This window comes from Hibiscus syriacus, unplaced genomic scaffold, assembly GCF_006381635.1.
Source record: "Hibiscus syriacus cultivar Baekdansim isolate YM2019G1 unplaced genomic scaffold, ASM638163v2 tig00110383_pilon, whole genome shotgun sequence".
In the NCBI taxonomy this organism is placed as follows: domain Eukaryota; kingdom Viridiplantae; phylum Streptophyta; class Magnoliopsida; order Malvales; family Malvaceae; genus Hibiscus; species Hibiscus syriacus.
The window spans coordinates 2,488,364-2,510,390 of NW_024062714.1; the positions used below are offsets into that span (position 1 = coordinate 2,488,364).

General features: G+C 36.8%; 2 protein-coding genes, 1 long non-coding RNA gene and 1 pseudogene across 4 annotated transcripts; all 4 read left to right on the forward strand.

The window, feature by feature from the left end:
* The first annotated feature begins 449 nt into the window (after nucleotides 1-449).
* LOC120121862 lies at nucleotides 450-1,132 on the forward strand. The gene is made up of 3 exons (XR_005516023.1): nucleotides 450-521; nucleotides 846-970; nucleotides 1,089-1,132. It is a non-coding gene; the product is annotated as an uncharacterized LOC120121862 (long non-coding RNA).
* A 7,352-nt stretch (nucleotides 1,133-8,484) lies between these two features.
* On the forward strand, nucleotides 8,485-11,109 carry LOC120121833 (pseudouridine kinase-like). Of its 2 annotated transcripts, none has more exons than XM_039141132.1 (8): nucleotides 8,485-8,819; nucleotides 8,892-8,994; nucleotides 9,265-9,312; nucleotides 9,575-9,672; nucleotides 9,789-9,903; nucleotides 10,016-10,098; nucleotides 10,227-10,779; nucleotides 10,862-11,109. In XM_039141132.1, the coding sequence occupies exons 1-8, from the start codon at nucleotides 8,706-8,708 to the stop codon at nucleotides 11,026-11,028; spliced, it is 1,281 nt and encodes a 426-aa protein (XP_038997063.1). In that variant the 5' UTR covers nucleotides 8,485-8,705; the 3' UTR covers nucleotides 11,029-11,109. The 2 variants fall into 2 exon arrangements, with proteins under 2 accessions (XP_038997063.1, XP_038997064.1); XM_039141133.1 differs by having other exon boundaries at nucleotides 8,488-8,819; nucleotides 10,885-11,004.
* Nucleotides 11,110-11,827: 718 nt separating this feature from the next.
* On the forward strand, nucleotides 11,828-14,484 carry LOC120121872 (pyruvate kinase isozyme A, chloroplastic-like). Its single transcript, XM_039141164.1, has 7 exons — nucleotides 11,828-12,437; nucleotides 12,547-12,634; nucleotides 12,725-12,915; nucleotides 13,123-13,241; nucleotides 13,336-13,579; nucleotides 13,695-13,929; nucleotides 14,051-14,484. Exons 1-7 carry the CDS (start codon nucleotides 11,907-11,909, stop codon nucleotides 14,380-14,382), a joined length of 1,740 nt encoding a protein of 579 aa, XP_038997095.1. The 5' UTR covers nucleotides 11,828-11,906; the 3' UTR covers nucleotides 14,383-14,484.
* A 1,314-nt stretch (nucleotides 14,485-15,798) lies between these two features.
* LOC120121925 lies at nucleotides 15,799-16,786 on the forward strand (annotated as a pseudogene).
* Nucleotides 16,787-22,027: the final 5,241 nt, after the last annotated feature.

The following is a 22,027-nucleotide window of genomic DNA, read 5'->3' on the forward strand; positions in this document are numbered from 1 at the left end:
TAACCACAAGCATATGACACACAATGTCCATCATTTGCAGTTGTAAAATAAGAATTGTGGCGATATGTGTCTTCTTTCGCATTGGTAAACGAGCCATAACTGTTATTACTAACAAACATTTTAATATTAGAACATAATAATATTGAACAAGAACAATTGTGTTTCATTACAATAAAAATAAATGAAAACTAATTTAACAGTTATGAAGTAATTAAAAACAGAAATCAAGAGTTTAACATAAGCTTAGAAAATTATAGAAAATCTAAGAGCAACTAATGGTAGACTTGTGAAGTTTAAAGCTCGTGGCTAATGTATTATAGCTGATTTTTTTTTTTTTTTTTGCTTTCTTAAATTATTATTGACTCGTATTTAAATTTTCAGACTATATCATTATTGACTCATATTTAAAATTGCAGAATTTGGTTTTATCTAGGAACAATATTAAGGATTGGCCACTTGCAATTTTGAAGTCACTTCCGAATCTCTTTTGTTTGAAGTTGGATAATAATCCCCTAAGATAGGTAACAAGGTTACCGTCATTTTAATCTGCAACTGTTGGGAGAGAAATGCATGCTTGTACATGCACAAAATAATCAAACTCATGATTGCCTCCTAGATATGTAGCAAATTAAATATGCCAAGTTCGTTATGTCTACTTTGTTTCATCAATAATGGATCATCAATGTAAAGGTTGTGCATTTCAAGACCTTTCTACTAGCAAGATTTGATATACAGTTTATATTCAGTGCAATATAAGGACATACTTAGCTATTGCCTATAAATGTTTTTGTATCCTAACACATGCATGTTCCGTTTTAATATGTACGAGCAATTTGTAGACATAGATTCCATCCGGTGGATTCCAAGCAATTTGTATGCTCCAGATATTAGACATAAGTGGTAATGCAGGTTCATTACCCGAGAATCCTACATTTTCCAGCTTACCACAATTGAAGGAGCTTTATTTGAGGTTAGTTCATCAAAACTAATGAGATATATCTAGAATACATACTCACAAGCATATGCACAATTTTCCATGTATTTATGCAACGATTGTTGTTTGTCCTACCTCTGTGCTGGCTTGACAGATGGATACAGCTACGAGAAGTCCCAGCAGAGATAATGAGTTTACGCCAACTACTAAACTAACTAAAGGTAAGCAGAACAAAAAGACCCTAATTTTACAGTTTATAATTGTATTTCTCTGTTAGGTTAGTGCCAAACAAAAGATTAAACTGTCATGAACCCTAAACCATGCCAGAACTAAAATAATTTATAATTTTACAGTTTATAATTGTATTTCTCTGTTAGGTTAGTGCCAGTTTATAGTTAAACTCTCATGAACCCTATACAATTTATAATTGTATTTCTCTGTTAGGTTAGTGTCAGTTTATAATTTTATTTCTTTGTTAGTGAAATAGAAAACCTAACACATCCACTCCAAAGCCTAAAACAATCAATTCCCGATTTTATACCAACTATAAGATATCTCATGAACCCTAAACCATGCCAGAACTAAAACAATTTATAATTTTACAGTTTATAATGTATTTCTCTGTTAGATTAGTGCCACTTTATAATTAAACTCTCATGAATTAACTAAACTCTCATTCGATAATCAATGGTAAGCTTTACAAATCTAACTTCGATAAGAGCACTAAATTATTTTTCATTTAGATAAAAACAAATTGAAAAGCCTATGTTCTTCACACCCGTAAAACCGAGACTTCTTGGATTATACATAACATAACACGATTGTAAACCACTTCAAATAGCAACTTAATAAGTTTTGAATTCATTCAAATCTCAAGCACAAATTAAGACTAATAATTAAAAAATAATTAACAAAAAACTCAAACATCCAACAAATTCAGATAAGAATTGATGCAGGGGGATCCGAGACAGATGATGCTGAGCTGTCAGATTGCACCTTGATGGCGCTGAGATACCATGAATTGGCAGATCAGCGCAAAGGCGGGAATTGATTGTGACATGTTCCTCATTGGGGTCGTTTTGAGTATGTTTCAGTCTTTTGGCCATAACTTTGGCTACAGGTGTCAGAATCGCGCATAAGACCCCAATCCGGAAAGCTCTTTTCGACGCGTACGCTCTCCACATTGTGCTACGCTCCATGTGGCCTTTTTTCAACCTCAAATTCTGCCGTTTTCCCCTCCGAATCACTAGATTTAGATATTTTTTACTATTTATGGTAATATTTCGATTGTCAATTAGGAAGTCAATTTAAATCCGATTTAGGCCGAATTTTTTGGAGATTGCTTATTTTATTTCGAATTTCAATTTAGAGTGATTTTCGGGATTTTGCTATTTTTGGCAAAATTCGAATAAAGACGATTTTTGGCTATAACAGTCCGGCTTGTGGACTGATTTTGGCATTGTTTGATTTGATAATATTTTATTAAACCCTAGAGACTTTTTTTTCTCTGGATTTTTTTTGGGCGAATTTTCTCTTGTGAATCATCTGTTGGAGCGCTTGCAGGATAATCACTATTCTGTCTGGCGTCAAGAATTCTCAAAAGTAAAAGGAGAAAAATAATTTATTTAGCTTAATTAACAACGAAATACAGTTTTGGAACTAATTGCATGCTAGAATTAAACTAGCAATAAGAAGTTTCAAACTTTATTGAAATTCAACATGAGAAAAAAAGACCCAAACCTCAAAAAGTCACTTATTTCCTCTGTTTTTCCTGATAGAAAAGGGATATCAAAGAAGAAGAATGCAACAACTCTATCCGTAAAACTCTAAAGCAAGTTTCCTGTAATTTAAACAAAGAAAAACACAGAATGTTCATTAATAATAAAAAAATAAGTGAAGAAATGAATTCGTTTCGAGTGGAAAAATAGCATAATGGACTAGGGTTTCTTTGCAAAGAAACAAATTACAGAGAAATGTACGAACAATGTGATCTTTGAAATCGGAAGCGGAATTACACTCTGTGAGTTTCTCTCTCCAAATCGAAGAAGATGAATTTTTTCTTTCGCAGAAGCAAGCTAACGGGGAGAAGGGTATTTTAGCCCATTAAGCACGGGAATAAATAAATACCTAGGTGAGATGTGGGAATAATATTCCCAGTAATACAAACCCAAAAAATACTGTTGGTATTGACCTTTTACCCTCACTTGGGAACATGGCCCATCTAAACGTGGGTATCTTAACCCGGAAAAAAATATTCCTCCCAAGATTGCAAAAAACCGTGAAACAAACGCCCCCTCAATGGTTTCTTTATTTTCCAGTTATGTCGTTAATATTGTTATGCCACGTCAACAAAAGTGTTAACTGTAAACTCATCAAAAAGATGATTATCCAAAAAGGATTTATTTGAAAAAAACTTCTAGGGTTTATATTGCTAAACTTTAAGGGTGCAACCGAAAAAAGTGACAAATGTTGATGGCCTTTTTACCAGTATACCTTATATATGTTTACTATTACTTTAGGATTACATTGAAGAGGGTAAGTCATTTATTTAATCACTCAACTTTCATCATATTTCTTGTTTTAGTCATACACAAAAAACCAATTTGGACACTATACTTTCAAAAATTATTTTTAAAGTCAATTGATGCCAAAAATGACTTGGTTTGGAATTTATTTTTTTATCATTTCATCAACTTTCCCACAAAATAAAAACTTTGAAGTTTTGTTTCCCATGTTACGCCACCAGCGGAATTGCCATCCAATGACATTTTCTCTACCAGATTTAGGCATCTCGTCTCAACATTTTTTACAACTATATGATTTTAATTTCATAAAAATATCTTTAGAACTCATGAATTTTAGCCAAAAATCAAAGGAAAATGAATATGATCTGCAATCTTTATAGTTTGATTGTCATATAATTGAGATATATTACTTTTGTATTCCTTCTACACTTCCTCATTATTAGAATTTAAAAGAAAGTGTTTGGATTATTGAATTTTGATTAGCACAAATGCCTTGTCTTTTTATTTACCAAGAGCCACGTATATATGGCTTTTACAAAAACCTGCTAGAACATTCCATGCATCTATACCATACTTGCCTTGCTGGCATATTATCCTTAACAATCAAATAACAACTTATTTGTTATTCACGTAATAGTTAACATTCTCCCTACTGTCCATGGACTCCAGAACTTCACAATAGACATTGAGATTGCAGCGAAACAAAGAAAAATAAGCCTGGGACAAAGGCTTAGTGAATTCATCAACTTTTTGATGTTGAGCGGGAATATAATTAACATGAACACTATCAGTAGTAACCTTCTCCTGAATGAAATGAAGGTCTAATTCAACATGTTTCGAATGAGAATGCATAATAGGATTGGTACTCATAGCTATTGCACTCGTATTATCACTCCAAATAATGGGAGTGCTTGAGGATGAAATCCCCATATCTGTTAACAAGGCTTGAATCCAAACAACATCGGCCACAACATCAGCCAACATACCATATTCAGCCTCAGTAGTCTACCGAGAGATCGATCGTTGACGCTTGGAACCCTAAGACACAAGATTACCTCCAAGAAAGACACATAATCTTGATATTAAACGATGATCATCGACATTGCTTGCCCAATCAGCATCCGTAAAAGCTTACAAGTGTAAGCCTAATCCAGCCTTGTGAAATACTAAACCATAATCAAGTGTCCCACACAAGTAACTCAAGATATGTTTCACGACCACCCAATGTTGAGTGCAAGGTGCATGTATGTATTGAGCGACACGGTTGACAATATATGCAATATCGGGTTGCATGTGATTTAAATATAGAAGAGCTTCAACAACACTCCTATATAATTAAACATCTTGTAATGGGATCCCTTCATCTTCGCTAAGCTTCAGAGAAACGACCATCGGTGTTGGAACTGGATGAGCATCACGCATTCCAGTTCATTCTAATAACTCAAGAATAAACTTCTTTTGTTGTAAAATGAGAGAATGAGTAATCCACTGAACTTCAAGGCCCAGAAAATAGTTTAAGTCCCTCAAATATTTTAGAGATAATTATTCACTCAATTACGATACAACGCTTTCAATTTCAGTCTCATATTGCCTCGTAATTATGATATCATCAACATAAATGAAAAAATAAGTGAAACATTTTCCTAAGCAATGAATGAAAAATGAGGCATCAACTTATGTCCCATGAAACCCAATTTGATCAAGAAACGTATATAACCTCGTATACCAATGTTGTGGTGCTTGCTTAAGTCCATACAATGCCTTTTCAAGTTTGCAAACAAGTCGCGAGCCATCAGCAGCAATCTATTCAAACCCGGGAGGTTGCACCATGAACACCTCTTTACGTAAGTCCCCATTGAGGAATGCATTATTCACGTCAACATGTCGTAATTTCCACTCATTCATGACAACTAAGGATAAGAAACCCTTTATCGTGGAGGGTTTGATAATTGGGTTGAACGTATCATTAAAGTCATGTCCTGAAACTTGAGCGAAACCTTTTGCCACTAAACGAGCCTTATACCTTGCAACAGACCCATCGATATTTTTCTTGATCCATAATAACCACTTACACCGGTTGTCGTTCGACCAGGAGGTAGCGACGCCAACTACCATGTACCCTATCAATTAGAGCATTATATTCAATCATGACAGCCTTTTTCCACGCAGGGGATAATAAATCTTGTTTAATAGAGATCGATTCTTCACCATCAAGAATAGCTTGAATCGAGAAGGATTTGGGTTTAAAGATCCCAACCTTGTTTCTAATGACCATATAATAAATATTTGAAGAAGAATGACGATAATAGCAACCAGGAAGAACAGTTGTAGCAACTATATCCGAACTATTGAGGGAAGTCACTTGAGGAGCTAAATCTACAGCAACAGTTGAGTGAACAGGAACCAAAAACGTCAATTTTTCTGGGAGGGACTGTGTGACTCATGGATCCGTCCATATTATCACTAGACGTAACTCTAGCAGAAGACATCGGAGTTGACACTCTATGGTAGGAGCTACTAGTATGATTAGGAGACGACCCAGATTCACTATGGCACGATGTTGAGTATGTTGTGACTGCTTGATTACTTAGCACCCTATTGATGCCATGCACTACATCAATGGTGGAAAACGGTTGGAAACCATTTGTAGGATAAGGATGAGTGGCAACAACTTGACCTGTAAATGGGAAAACATGCTCATCAAAATGCATATACCGAGAAATATAGATTCGACCTCCAGGTTAAAGACAAAGATAACCCTCATGTTGAACACTATATCCAAGGAATGTACAAGCATGTAAGCGATAATCAAATTTATGAGATTGAAACAAAAAAAAAGCACGGAAAACACCTATAACCAAACACACGTAAATGCTTTGTTTCATAATAATATGTCTACTCAGTGTAATGTTTTTCATGGAGTAGTTGATTTTGGTTTATGGCATAGACAGTTAGGCCACCCTTCCCACTGATGACACGTAAACACCACCCTCATATCCTCGTCCGAAATCACACATGTACGAGGAACAAAGAGTAAGTTATTTAATCGTAAAGAGCGAGTAGAAGTAACAAAACTAGATTGGCCGACCTTAGAAATAGATAAACTATTACCATTGCCCACGAGGAGCTTACTCGTGCTAGTATACTCTTCACCCGTAACAATATTAGTCGCGTTCAAGGTTACATGATGAGAAGCCCAGGAATCTACAAACCATTTCTCGGATGAGCGAAAACCCCCAAAACCTCCAGGGCTAGATTTTTGTCTACACTCAACCATCATAGAAGAAACAATACCATCCCAAGATCCTTGGTGAACACAACCACACCCATGAATAGAGGTAACCGTATATACGTTAGCAGACGGGGGATTGACAGGTGCCCAGGCCTTACTGTAAGTAGCAGAAACCCCACGAAAGCTTTGGTTAAATTGATACCAGTACATGTCGACTAAGTGGCCAACCTTTCCATACAACTGACATTGAACCCGGGGTTTACCACGACCATGACCTCCCTGATACGAAACAGAAGAACCCAGATGCTTTGACCATCCCCTTCCCTGGATAATAACTCATCGATAGTTTTGCCATATTAGCACTGATAGAGAAACTGTCATCTTCCTCAAAACCACACTGTTAAACCTCTGCATCAACCAGAATTGAAACAACTCCATATAAGGTGAACGACTCCCTGCTCCCAGTGATAACGACAATAAACAGATGATATTCGGATGACAACCCATTAAATATCATCGCTACTTGTTCATACTCTGAAACCAGACTTCTACAGGCCGCAATAGCGTCACACAGTTCTTTAACCTAGGATATGAAGTTACGCATAATCAACTCCCCCTTTTTTATAGCTTCCAACTGATAATGCATGTCATTATCGTTGTCGTAGACTTACTCGCAAATAATTTAGTAACAGTGGACCAAACTTGTGCGGCGGTGTCAGCACCAACTATGTGCGACAGAATCGAGGGAGACATCGTGGACAAGAGCCAAGAGGCAAGAACATTATTCTGGGCTACAAACACTTCATAAGCTTCATTCTCAACAACCGTCCCATCCTATAAAGCCACCACCGCTGGAGGAGTAGTGAACGCACTGATAAGGAACTTCTCTATTCTATGGCTCTTACAGCTAGAAGCATTTGATGCTTTCGTAACAAGAAGTTACGATCATCTAAGACTGCACTGATTCTTTTGTTGGTGAACGCCTTCTGGAGAAATGTCGAGGAAGTTTCCCGATCACCCATGGCACGAAGAAGACCATACGAGAAAACCAAATAAAGACATTGCTATAGAAGACGAAACCCTTCGGATCTCAAGGCTACTGATACCATATTGAATTTTGATTAGCACAAATGCCTTATATTTTCATTTACCAAGAGCCACGTATATATGGCTTTCACAAAAACCTGCTAGAACAATCTATACGGTTATACCAGACTTGCCTTGCTAGCATACTATCCCTAACAATCAAATAACAACTTATTTGTTATTCACGTAATAGTCAACAGGGATTATTAAATCAAATGCATGAGTCTAAAAAGAAATTCAGGGAAATTAATGTTTAAAGGTTTTTTTACATAAATTTACAAAGAAAAAGTTTCACTAATTTTTGCATAAAATTATGTTAAAGAATTAGTAGAGTGATGAATTAAAAAAAATCAAAAGTTTGGTGTCCAAAATAAAAATTTTATAAGATCAAAATAGAAACATTCAAAAGTTATAAATGTTTATTTTGGGAGGAAAAGTAAAACTTGGAAAGCTGAGAACTCATTTATTATGGAATTTACTATGGCCCAAAATCTACCCGGGGCTTTCAACCGGAAAGGCAACTTCCTCCTTTCATCGCTGGATTCAAACACTAAGTGTTGTTATTTTGTTTTTCATTTTCCCTAATTTCCTGCTCTTTTGCTGAGTTTCATTACTGCTCTTCCGTGCGTTTTAGATTATTTTTTATTTGTCTCGTTGCTTGTTTGTGTATAAAGAGGCTCCATCTTGTTTAAAAGGTTTGAATTCATGTCATGTCTTTAGATTCTTTCACGCTTTACAGATTCAATGGCAAAACTCTGAAAAATGAGATCAAACGTGACTTTTTTTTTTCTTTCACTGTTGAGCTTGAAGCCCTAGTTTTGGGTCAAAGATTCCCCTCCCCCCTTTTCTGGAACCCCAAAAGCATATCAGACGTCAACGGGAATTCTGATCAGTGATCAACGCTGGTGGAAAGTAAGGGGAGAAAAAAATGAAGCAAGGGAAATATGGAGAGGCAGTCCCAGTAGTCATAGGGGGGATGGTTCTGGACATTCAAGCCACTTCTTCAATTCCTCCTCATCCAAGGACCACTTGTCCCGGCCAGGTCTGTCTACCGTCTCCCCCCCCCCCAATTTTTCTCCTTGTTGAGTTATTAAAGTAATGAATAATTGTTTAGGTACATTATGTACAAGGAGGTGTGGCAAGGAACATAGCTGAATGCATGGGGAAGCTTGGAACTGGCCCTTTTTTCATTAGTGTTTCGGGATTTGACATGGCAGGTCATTTTCTTTATAACTTCCTCTAATGCAGCCTTTTGATTTCCTAAGGAAAATGCTTCTTTGGTAGTCCTGAAAATCATGTAATTATCTGAATTATATGGAATCTTGGTGCAGGAACATTAAGAAACATTTAGTTTTGCTCACTGAGACACAAATATATATACTTATCTATCCCACTGTTGTTTACTTCAAATTATGTGTTTTGACCTCCGGATTTGGCCTATTCTCTCCACCATTACTTGAGATTAATTTCTCTTCGTTTTTTACTAGGAACTTTGTTGTTGGAATATTGGAAATCTGCAAAGCTACCTACAGAAGGTCAGCGTTCCTATTGAAAGTCATTAGTTATTGATTTATGATGGCTATGTTGATCTGCATCAATTGCATGATCATCTTAATCGTGCTACACTAATAAATAATACAATATGCTTGATGGAACTTCTTGTGTTTTTCTAAAGAAATAGTCTAATGTGACAAGCCACTTTAATTGGATTTCTATGGCATCGTACGATTTTAAGTTTTCTGTTTGAGACATGTTAATTCTGCTACATATTCTTCATTGATTTTGATTTTCAAGAAGGCATTAGGAGGCATCAGGATATTAAGACTCCCACCGTCTGTCATATTCTTGATGTTACTGGCGAGGTGGCAGCTGGTGTTGCCAGTGTGGAAGCTGTTGTAAGTAGAGTTTGAAGTTGTTTGTTTTATACATGACTAAAAGCAGTAACTTGTATGTTTTAAGAACTACACCTGAGATTTAAAGGTATCTGTTTGTGTGTTTTCACTTAATGCAGGAAAAGTTTCTTACACCTGAGTGGATTCAACAATTTAAGCACATGATACGTTCTGCTCCTATATTGATGGTTGATGCAAATTTGAGTCGTCCTGCTTTGGAAGCTTCTTGCCGACGTACTTTTTAAAACACCACTTTAGATTTTCTCCTCCTTTGGGTTGGTCTTTTGGTTTCTGTTAACTATTACAGCTTTTGTTTATCACTTTTTCGTTTGGCTTTTTTCTGCAGTAGCAGCAGAGTCAAATATCCCAGTGTGGTTTGAACCTGTATCAATTGCAAAATCTAAAAGAATTGCTCCGATTGTGGAGTATGTAAGTGCACTCATTTTGTGTGGTTTGTATTAATCATTGATACATTGTGTAAGTTACAGTTGAGTGCTTTCCTTGCAGTTATCACTCTCTTGCAATTTGTTGCTCACTAATCAAGAGTTTTTTTGCAGATAACTTTTGCTTCACCTAATGAAGATGAACTAATTGCAATGGCAAATGCTTTATCTTCTGAAAACTTATTTTGTCCAATTGAAAAGAATAAATGTTCTACGGATACTTTGTTCCAGATGCTAAAACCAGCAATCTGGCTTTTGCTTCAGAAAGGTGTCAAAGTTCTTGTTTTGACTATTGGTTCAGAGGGTGTAATTTTATGCACTAAAGGGGAACCAAACTCCTGGAGAATTGGTTTGGAAAAATCACATCGACATGGATTTAGTCAACAGTTATTTGAAACTATGACATCCAGCAGTCCTTCAAATTGGTGCACTGACTCTAAGGTTCTCGAGAGAAGCCCGAATTTCTTAGCTGTGCATTTTCCTGCACTCTCCGCCTCGGTAGTAAGGCTTACGGGAGCCGGTGATTGCCTAGTTGGTGGAATGCTTGCATCCCTTTCTGCAGGTTTAGATGTGATGCAGAGTGTAGCAATTGGTATTGCTGCAGCCAAAGCTTCGGTTGAGGTGGACAGCAATGTACCTTCTCAATTTAGTTTGGAAACAATTACAGGTATCCTTGATTTTACGTCATTACTGCTTTGGGTATTTTTAAGCATTAATCTGCAACTTGGATATTTATTTAAACGTGGAAGTAAATGGCCATTCAATCCTGCAGGTGATGCCAAGATTGTATATTCAGCTGCCAAAGTTATGCAACACCAATCTAAGCTATAATGGTCAAGAAAGAGGAAAAAGGGACGCAAGCTTAAATTTTTTAGCTGTGACCATATCCAGTTTTCTCAGTATACATGGAAATTAACATGTTATTCAAAGAGAACATATATTTTTTGTTGTGGCAAGGAATCGGAGTGGCTCTCTTTTGGTTGATAGAGTTATTAACATTTTTGTTGGATTTTGTTTGTACTTCCGGTTGACTGTTTGTCTTTAAAGATATTCTTCAACAGTAATTGCAGCCAAGTAACAACCTTCTAACTTTGTGCGATTGAAAGCTCCAAAAAAAACTTTGCGCAATCCACAAGTTTCCCGTTTCTGGCACATGCAATGGCATCGTCTCTGTTCTCTTCTCCTGTGTTGTGGTAATATCAGTATTTCACTTCATGTTTGCTGGCGTACGTAACTGTCCGTATATTATTTGCAACAGAAGAAACAAAGAGAGAAAATCAGCCCTCTGAAAATCGTGATTAGATCCTTTTCTTAAATGATAAACCGAGCCGGTCACCAAAGCCCGATGCTTCAATAGCTTTACCCCAACTTTCTCTGCAGAGAAGTGACTACATGTGCTGCGCTGTTAGGGCCCTTTCACCTGGTAATTGACCGTTTTCGTCTGCTGCTATTGCTATTGCTATTGCCATTTGCCAAGCTTTTCTTTTTTCAAATAATTGAATGCGTCCAACAGTTCACTGTTTTTTCATTTGTCGTATCTCTTTCATTAAATATACCATTTCCTGTTTCGAAAGTTGAAACATTCGCCTTTGTAAAGTCCGCTTATTTATCAAACCAAAGACACATATTTCATCTGAGTCGATGAAATAAAATAAAACCAATAACCAATCACCGGTGATTTACACGTCTTTAGAATCCAACTAATCAATTTTTTACGCTACATTGATCCAGCTTTAATTTACAAACCCATTGGAATTACTGCGATCTCGATCTTGGTTTTTGTCATTTCAAGCCATGGCATCAGTGACCAGCAATTCAGTTCTTTGTCGCGGTCTTTCAACCAACAGGGTCACACAATTCGGTCTGAAAAATGAAGTTCCAGGAGCAAAGGTTGTACCTTGGAGGACTATAGGCAGTGAAGGTAAAACGAAGGGCAAGTTTAGGGTTGAAGTCAAAGCAGCAGCAGCAGTGCAGATCGGTGGTTTAGAGCAAGTAAAGGAAGCAAAACAAGAATTGGGTTTGGATGCAGTATCGGAGGGGGAGTTGAGAGAAAAGGGTTTCTTGGGGATGAGGAAAACAAAGCTTGTTTGCACCATAGGGCCGGCTTGTTCTTCACCGGAGGATTTGGAGAAGCTGGCGTTGGGTGGAATGAATGTGGCCAGGCTTAACATGTGTCACAACACAAGGGATTGGCACCTTGATGTGATTAAGAATATCAAAAAGTTGAATGAAGAAAAGGGTTTCTGTATTTCAATCATGATCGACACCGAAGGTAGTCAGATCCATGTGCTCGATCATGGTGCTCCTTCTTCTGTCAAAGCAGAGGTATCCCTTTCACCCCCTTCTTTTATTTTCCATGGCCATGGAATCCATTATGGTTTATGCAGTTTACATGAATATTTGGAGTCCTTTTGATTTCCTGTTGGTATTCCAGGAAGGTTCCATCTGGTTATTTACTACTCAGAAGCTTGAGGATTACCCTCCATTTACAGTTCAAGCAAGCTATGACGGTTTTTCGGAAGGTACCTTTGATTGGTGCCATGATCAATTCATCCAAGTATTAATGGTGAGATTCTTATTTAAGATTAATTCTTATGTTGTATGGATGACAGGTATTGAAGTGGGTGATGTACTTGTCATTGATGGTGGTATGGCTAGCTTTGAAGTAACTGAGAAAGTCGGAAATGATCTGTGTTGTCGGTGTTCGGACTCCGGTCTGTTTCTTCCTCGTGCCAAATTTAGCTTTTGGAGAGATGGAAAGCTTGTAGCAAGGAATTCTGAGCTTCCTACTCTATCGAAAAAGGTTCGATTCATTATGATTGGTTTGCAGGCTTGATTTTGGAATTGTTCTTAGATACCATAGCAGATAGTGTTGTCACTTTTGAGTCATTGAATTGGTGTGGACATAGTGCTTTGCTTCAATTTAGCCAATCCAACTTCATTGATATCAAAAGCAATATATTTCTTTCTAGTGCTCGTAAACATGTATCGTATATCATCAAATCTACAGGATTGGGCTGACATCGAGTTTGGAGTTTCCGAAGGCGTCGACTTTATCGCCCTCTCTTTCGTCAATGATGCTGATTCTGTCAGGCAGTTGAAGAACTATCTATACATGAGGTCATCCAGGTAAACGTTTTCAGTGATCATTGTGGTCTGTATATTACCACCGCCTGATTTTATGGAATAAGAAAAGCAGTAAATTTTCTTTTTCCGTGCGCAGATCGACAAGGGTATTGGCAAAGATTGAGAGCTTGGAATCACTAAAGAATATGGAAGAGATTGTAGAGGCTTGTGACGGGATCATGGTGGCTCGAGGTGACCTCGGAGTCGAAATCCCTTACGAACAGATTCCAACAGTTCAAGAGGAAATAACTTGCGTCTGCCGAGAACTTAACAAGCCGGTAATTGTAGCCTCTCAACTTCTTGAGTCAATGGTTGAATACCCGACCCCAACACGAGCTGAGGTAATATCATACTCGAAGATGATTTTATTGTTGATATTTGGTTGTGAGAAAAACATCTTAGGAAACTGGCATTTAGGTGAATTTTTTTGTTTATTTTCTTTTGTGCTGTATTCAGGTTGCAGATGTTTCAGAAGCAGTTCGGCAAAATGCAGACGCGTTAATGTTATCCGGTGAGTCAGCTATTGGATTGCACGGGCAGAAGGCTCTCTCTGTCTTACAGATGGCTAGTAGTCGAATGGAACTATGGAGCCGGGAGGAAAACCGGCAAAGTATTTTTCATCAGCGCCCACTTGGAGTCTCGTTGCCCGATCGCATTGCCGAGCAGATCTGCAATTGTGCTGTGGAAATGGGTACATATCCTCATTAGCTTTACCTTAAGCCATTTTATGCTGTCACAGAGATACATTTGTGTTGCATAGATGGTTATTCATGTCATGCCCGATTCTGATCGTGCACATTCGTTCCCTGCAGCCAATAATCTTGGCGTGGATGCCATCTTCGTGTACACGAAGCATGGACGAATGGCATCTCTCCTGTCTCGCAACCGCCCATACCCTCCCATATTTGCTTTCACAAGTGAGAGTGGCACACGTATGGCTCTGAATCTTCAATGGGGAGTCATTCCTGTCCTCGTTGATCTGTCGGACGATGACATGGAGGGAAACGTCTCGACGACCATGGAGCTGATAAGAAGAAAAGGGATGTTGAAACACGGAGATGTTGTGATGGTGGTGTCGGATTTAGCTCCCAACCATACAAATTGCAGTGCGTTTCAGTCCATCCAAGTGAAGACAGTTGTGTAGGGGAAGAAATATTAGGCTTCAGACTGTGGGTTATGATCCATTTTGAACCAAGTTTATTAGTAAAAAGAAACCAAGAATGATAGATATTAAACTAGGGATGAGTATTTCACCTGACCTGACGAGGTTCGATCCAATCTGACTCAGTCAGATCATTTTTATTTTGAAAATTTTGATTGGGTAAGATCATATTTCTAAGAACGTGATTGAGTCGGGTCAAATTTATGATGAAAAAATTATTATCTCTTATATATTTAGGTATAATCGTAATAATATTTATTTCTAATTAAATCATTATTTTATCTAATAAAAATAAATTATATAGGTCAAGCTTAATGCGGATTTTGACCCAAAAAAAAGATCAAATTTCAGATCGGGTATAACTCTTTTAAATCCCGATTTGAGCCAACTGCAAATAAAAAATATTTAATTTTTTTATTGAGTTTAAATGAGCAAAAATATCCTACACGACACATTGCCACTCATCCCTAATTTAAACATAATTAATAAGACATTGCTATTAACTTATCAACTGGTATAAGAATTAGGATAGTAAAATGAGATGAGATAAATTGTGAGTTAATTGAGTTTGATTAAGTCAAAATTCGATTTAACATTTGACTCGAAGACTCGGCTCTAATATTTAACAAGTCGAAATGAACTATTTGATATTTGACTAAAAAACTCACGAACAACTTGAAACAATAATATATTAAATGTTTAATTTATTATTAATACTATTAACATTTATAGGTAATTTTTTAAAATAATTATAGTATAAGGCTTTTATATACTTAAAGTTCAGGTTCGAATTCGAGTTTGAACTTGAACCGAACTTGAGTTCGAGCTTCAATCGAGCTAATCTGAGTATGTTTCGAATTCAAATTTTTTTAGCTCGAGCTTCAATTTTTTTTTATTTCGAATTGAACTTGAAGATAGTAAGCTAACAGGCTTTCAAATCGAGTTGAACTTTAATTTTAATTTTAAGTTTAAATCGAAGTACTTGATAATATTAAACTTATGAGTTTTTAAGTTGACTCGAACTCGATAATATTCAAACTCGACTCATTTTCGGCGCGCAATTGAGTAGCGTAGGAGAAAAATTGATATAAAAATAGATTATTTGATGTTACAAAGGGATAGTTTTAGAATTTCTTGAATCTTTTTTGAGATTGTGTGGTGTGGGCCGACTTCATGAATATTCAGAAACCACAACTGATAGCCACAAAATTCAACAAACCACCCCGTGCATATTAGCAACTGAAAGAATACCCTTCCTTTTTAACGAGTTTAATGCTGAGAAATAAAGCGAAGACAGGATGGCTTCTCTAAAGATGATGAGCCCCGTTTTGTGTTCCATTTCGAGATTTCATTCGACGAGGAAGATTCTCAACTTCAACACTTGTAGAAGAAGCTTGCATGCCCAAAGATGTAGAATTTGTGCTGCCACTCAGGAAGGTGACAACAAAACCAATGGTATTTTCTTCAACTTCTTCAATCGCATCTTTCATTCTACTTTCCCAATTAAAAAGCTTCGAGAATGCATTGGAAAAGGATGAAACATTTCGTAATGGGATTCGTTTGTTTTTGCTTGGATATCTTTGTTGAGTAGGTGAGGAGACCCCCCGAGTCGCTGTTTATGAAGGAGTTGAAGAGAAGGGGGACCACTCCCGCTTCACTGCTGGAGGATGCCAAAAAAAGCCAATTATGAAATGAAAATTGGGGAAGAAACCACCGGTTTCTCTACAAGTAATGCTGTCTCAACTGATTATGAGAAAAGCTTATCTAATCAAAGGCAGCGCTCCATGGATTTGAATAGTGAAGGCCTTGAGGTTGATACATTTTCATATTATGATTTTGCACTCATAATATTCTCGAGGTTGGTACATTTTGTAATATTCTTGAGGTTCGTGATGATACATAATTTTAGAGAGAAATATATATATATGTATATATTATACGTGATTTTAGAAGTTTTTAAGAGGCGACTCTCCTCGCCACCTTCCTTTAGTACATCCCCGGTTGATTAAGTAATTTATTTCATGGTTCAGGGGCTGTTTCCTCGGGCAAAACTGTTGCTAACCCTTGGAGGAACTTTCTTCCTTGGGTTTTGGCCTTTGATCCTTTCAACCATCGCATTCTTCTCTGCTCTCTACTTTGTAAGTCCCCTTTCCATTAACCGTGTAGCTTTGGGTTTGTTGGTTATCGCTAGAGTTCGATCCGAATTCTGATAAATTTACGTTGCAGTATTTTGGATCGTCGTTCATTCATGATGGAAGTAAGACACCTGCTTCCCCACCCCAATACAAAGACCCTTATGCACTTCTGGAGGATGAAAGGATTTCTGGAACACCCTCTCCTTTAAATTGAACAACACCATACGATATCAAGTTTCTTAGGCTTACAAATTACAGGTTTGTCATGTGACTTAATTTTCTTTGTAAAATGATCGAATGAACTTTTCAATCCAATTCATACTGTTCTGGACATCCAATTTCTTCGCCAAATTGGCTTCAAACAGAGATGGTTCTTATTACTTTGTTGCTGGTAGTACCCGAGCCAACCTTAAGAAGCTTATGCTTCCTCTCGAAACTTGAGATCAAGCCATTCCATTACATTTATTCATCTTATGAAGACTGAGTTTAAACAATGCCCTTCACCTATGAACTATTCTCGATCGTTATAATATTGATCTGGTGGTTCACACTATATTAATGTGAACGATAACATGACATAAAAATATAATTATCTTTTCAGAAAATCTAAGGACTAGGTTGAATCTTTTATGAAGTTGGAGTACTGATTTAAACTTTAACCATAACATTAAAAATATTAAAATATTCAGAATTACATAGATCAAATAAAAATTTAGAAAGCATGAAACTGTACGTGTAATGTTGAATATCTTCGTATCGATTAGAGATTTTAAATTTTTGACTTCATTCCCTTTAACTGTGATAATGTCGGAGTCGATGACATCTGTTAAGTCAGAGTCAGTTACAGTTGTCAACAACTTTAATTTAGTTATAATTTTTTTGAACCACAAGGATCAAATTAAAAAAACAAAATTATAAAGATCAAAATGAAAATTTTAGAAATTTTACAGTAAATTTTCACGTATCAAGTCTTTATAAATAGCAACATATCACTAAAATTTTAAGTCATACAAATTACAAAAAAAATAAAGTTAAAGATTTAAACTACTGATAAAAATTTAAGAATTCAAAATTAAATGTAAAAACGATATTTTTATGAAAGAAAACGGAGACAAGGCACGTAACCATTAGGGATGACAACCGTCGGGTAGGGTCGACTTTTTATTAATCCGACTCGAGAAATATATATCTTTCATCCGAATTTGATCTGATCCGAAAAATATATATCTTCCACTCGACCCGATTCGAAAAATATAAGTCTTTCATCCTACTCCGACCCAATCCGCAATTTTAGAATATAAATTTGATCCGACCTGATCCGATATAAAATAAAGACTTAATTAAAAAATATAATAGATAGATGGATATTATAGGATTTATCTATAAATTTATTTGAAGAAATTATATTATTACCCCTAGGTCGGATAGGGTCGGAGTTTTTTATCCTCTAACCGAACCCGACCCGACTTCATTCCTTTAATACATTCGACTTGAACCGAGTCTAATTTATTTTAATTTTGACCCTATTAGATTGTGTTGGTCAAAATCCGTTGATTTGGATTAATTATCATCCCACTAACCACCGAGTATATCTTGAAAATTTATATAAATTAAAAAAGATCACCTCAATCGGACAATGGTACATAAAATTATGATATTTTAAAGTTTTAGACTATATATATAATTCAAACACCAATATAATTGAATAATTTAAAATTTTATTTGATCCCTATACTTTTAATTTTTTACAATTCAATTTTAAAATATAAAAAAATAACAAAATCATTGACAACTATCAACAACTTTACCGATTACTAAACGTTCGTAATAATTTTTAAATAATTTTTGTTTGATTCATATTTTCTTGATTAATTTTCTTCGATCACAAATTTTATCTCATTTTGCCTATTTTGAAAAGTAGAATACAATAAATGGATAATAAAATCCAACTTATACACATTTGGAAGGGATGTTTTTTTTTCATCAGTCAAATGAAGGAATTGTGGTTTATTACTGCTATAGTGTAACTTGTGTCACAAGACTAGAGTGTCGATTAGTCGATCGTGCGATCTTGTACACTTTCTGAAATGAATTAACGCCTAAGTCAACCTTAACCACGTCCTTGTGAGAACTTGAACTCACTAAGCGTGATCAAACATTAGGGTTAACAAAGATAAAGCTTAACACACTTAGAGCTAAACACACCCGCAAGCCTTAAACTACTTTGTAGAAATATTAACACTGTCGTGGATAACGAAGCCGCAAATATAGACAACAAAACTCAATAGCTTAAGAATAAAAGAGATCCAAAGTTGAAAAGCTAAGAAACAAAGGAACAAAAGCTTATAAAAGCTAAGTAAAAAGAAATAAAACGACAAAGCGACGAGAGAGAAAACTTAAAGTAAATTCTGAGTTGTATTACTTTGAAGAGAAAGAAGAATTGAATGATTACAAATGACAAGGGGGTGCTCCTATTTATAGTTGAGCTACCTTAGATCTAATGGTCTAGATTGAATTACATCAGCGTCTTAAATTGAATTGAAATCCTATCAAGATATTTTAAATTTAAATCAAATACTATATATTTAATTTAAGTATTTATCTTCTTAAATTAAGTGTTAATCTCATCCTTCTAGAATCTTCCAAGGAACGAGTCAGGTCTTGTGGTTCTAGGCAAAGCCAACAACCCGTACAACTCTTCTACGGATAATTGTACACATGTCTCGGACGCCTTCGGACTTAATCTTTCACGGAATTAGGATTGTCCAACAACTAGGCCAAAAGCTTGCCCTGTCAAGCCCAATTCTACGCAAAGAATCTCTTCTGTGGGCTTCTGCACACAAATCACAGACCCAAATGTGTGATCGTGACATTCTCCCCCACTAAAACTTATGACGCCCTCGTCGCACCACTCAAACAAATTGGAATTTGATCTCTTTGAACGCTCCTCGATTTATCGGCTTGCTGCGGTTACCCCTATGAATTGTTCACCTTGGCTTTCTTCGTCATGTTATAAACAATCCATCGCATCATCACATACATCTCTTCTGTAGGAACCTCTTTTTCTACTCGTCTATATTTGCCTCGACACATATCCCCTCAATCATTCGCAAAGGCTCCAACTTTTGGCTGCTCCTTACGGATAGTAAGGTCCAACAAGACCTTTATTCATCAAAGAATGTAAATTAGACTAAAAAAACTAAGAATGTGTTTGATATGTATTTCCCTCAGTTTGACTTCGCCTACATTTACTCTAAAACATGCCAACCCTCCTTCTTCAATTAAGTTTGGCACCCCTCATATCGATACTTGTTCATTGAAGTTCGCAGCATCATCACACATCAGCCTTTTCACTTAAAGTTCAATACACCTTGTCGCCTCCTCCATTCTAATTTGAAGTTTGGAGCTCGCACATGTTCTTCATTTCTGAAATCTCGTGCTCATTCTTGCACTGGCACTTCTTACTTGAAGTTCGTTGCTCATTGCCCACCTTGACAATCGATGGGTTCTCTATAGTTGCCTTGTCCCTCAATGGCTCGACCTTCTTTGACATTTCTCTCATGATGGTCTCTGAAGTGATGTTCTCAACACGAACATCCTCGGCAAACTTTTCGACAACTTCCTGAAACATGGCTACCTTTTTTTGCTTTTGGCATCCCTTTACCTCGACAGAAGTAAACTTTATATAGCCAAGTATCACGTCTAATCAATATTGAGTTCATCATTTTCCTTGAAAAACTCGATCCTGGGCTCATCTATCTCCTTGGATGACTCAACTTCACTCGGGCAACTTTGCAACATCTACGGCCCTTTATCTTGGCGACTCTCAATTTGCTTAATGCTTACCCTCGGATTAGCGTCCTCGACACTTACACTTGAGTCAAGTTCACACACATCTTCTTTAGAATCATCATATGGATCATCACTGATTAGGCTCCCATCGCTACTCGAGAAACTATATCCTTAACTGTTAATGTCCTTCATTAATGATTCCTCGACATTACACTTGGCCTTTGGCTTGAAAGTCTTGATCTCCTCAACTCCAAATTTTTTGATGGACTTGGCAGTTGTCAAGGCTTTAAAAAGCTCATTGACTCCCCTTGGCTCTAACACTTTCTTTTCCAATGGCTTCAGCTCATTCATAAAGGTAAAGAACCCATCTTCAGTAGTCAAACTTGGGATTTAAGCATGAGTTCTCTGAATCGACTCACATACTCTTTCAATTTTCCCTTATACTTGAGATGGTGCAACTTAGACCATGCCTCCGACTCAGTAAATACTGATTAAAAATGCTCCTTTAACGGTTCAGACACACTTGGACCTCTGCCAACTCTAGCTTCCAAAGTGATGTTGTTCAACTCACAAACATCATTGCCAAGCTCCTTGGTTTCCTCTACCTTGGATAATACTTTATGCTCCCGGTCATCCCTATCCTTAGCATAATCAAGCACCATCGAATCAAACCTTGCAAGCTTACTACTCTCAACCTTGTCATTTCTTTTGGACTGTTTGAATCGATATGGGCATCTCCGCAACTTATGTGGCCATTTACATTGGTAGCAGTTTAATTGGTTCCTCTTTTTCCTCGGCTTGACAATTTTATCATACACTATCACACCAGGTATCTTTCTTAACTAGGCTACTTTGGAATATGTAGCGCACTAAATCTCTTTCTTGGCCTAACAGTATTGACATTTGCAATCGTGTTGGGGTCTCTCTTTGAGTTCCACTACTTTAACACTCGCAATCATACCTCTTTTCGGTCCAGGCTTGGCTGCTTTAGTACTTGCAACGATATCACATCTCCTTTCTGGCTTGGCAGCTTTGACATCTGTAATTATACCAAGTTTGGTTATTTCTCATTTTGGATAATCTATTCTCTTGATGATGTCACAAGGTGACTTTTCAAATGATGACCCATCACAAAAGTATCACTCTAATATCTTGCTCTTATTCCCTTCTTCTCTAACGTGAACTTAGCCTCACTATTCGAGTTTGAGCTCGATTCAAGCTTGACTTTGAGCTCAATTCAAGCTCGACTTTAAACTCGATTCAATCTCAAAAACGGGTTAATTTTTAATTGTTGAAACCCATCACCCTTTTATACACTCTCTTTACCTTTTATTCCCTAAAAACCAGGTTGCAGTAAAAAGGATAAAGAGATAGTGGGTGAAAACCTTCTTTGGCTTCTGGTTTTGATCCCACTTCTACTTGTGGCGGAGTGCTCCGGGATCATCTTGGCAATTGGATACTGGGTTTCTCCAAAGCTATTGGAGTCTGTTGTTCAACCATTGATGCTGAATTATGGGGTATTTTATAGGGATTGAAGATGGCTCGGTCTTTGAATGTTCAACGTGTTTTGGTTGAAAGTGATTGTAGAGAAGCTTATCTTGGATTCGCAGGCCTCCGACAATGGGTGGGGTTCCTCCTTGCTGCCCCATATTCGAGAATTGATGAAGTAAGATTGGAATGTGCGGCTCGCTTATGCTCCA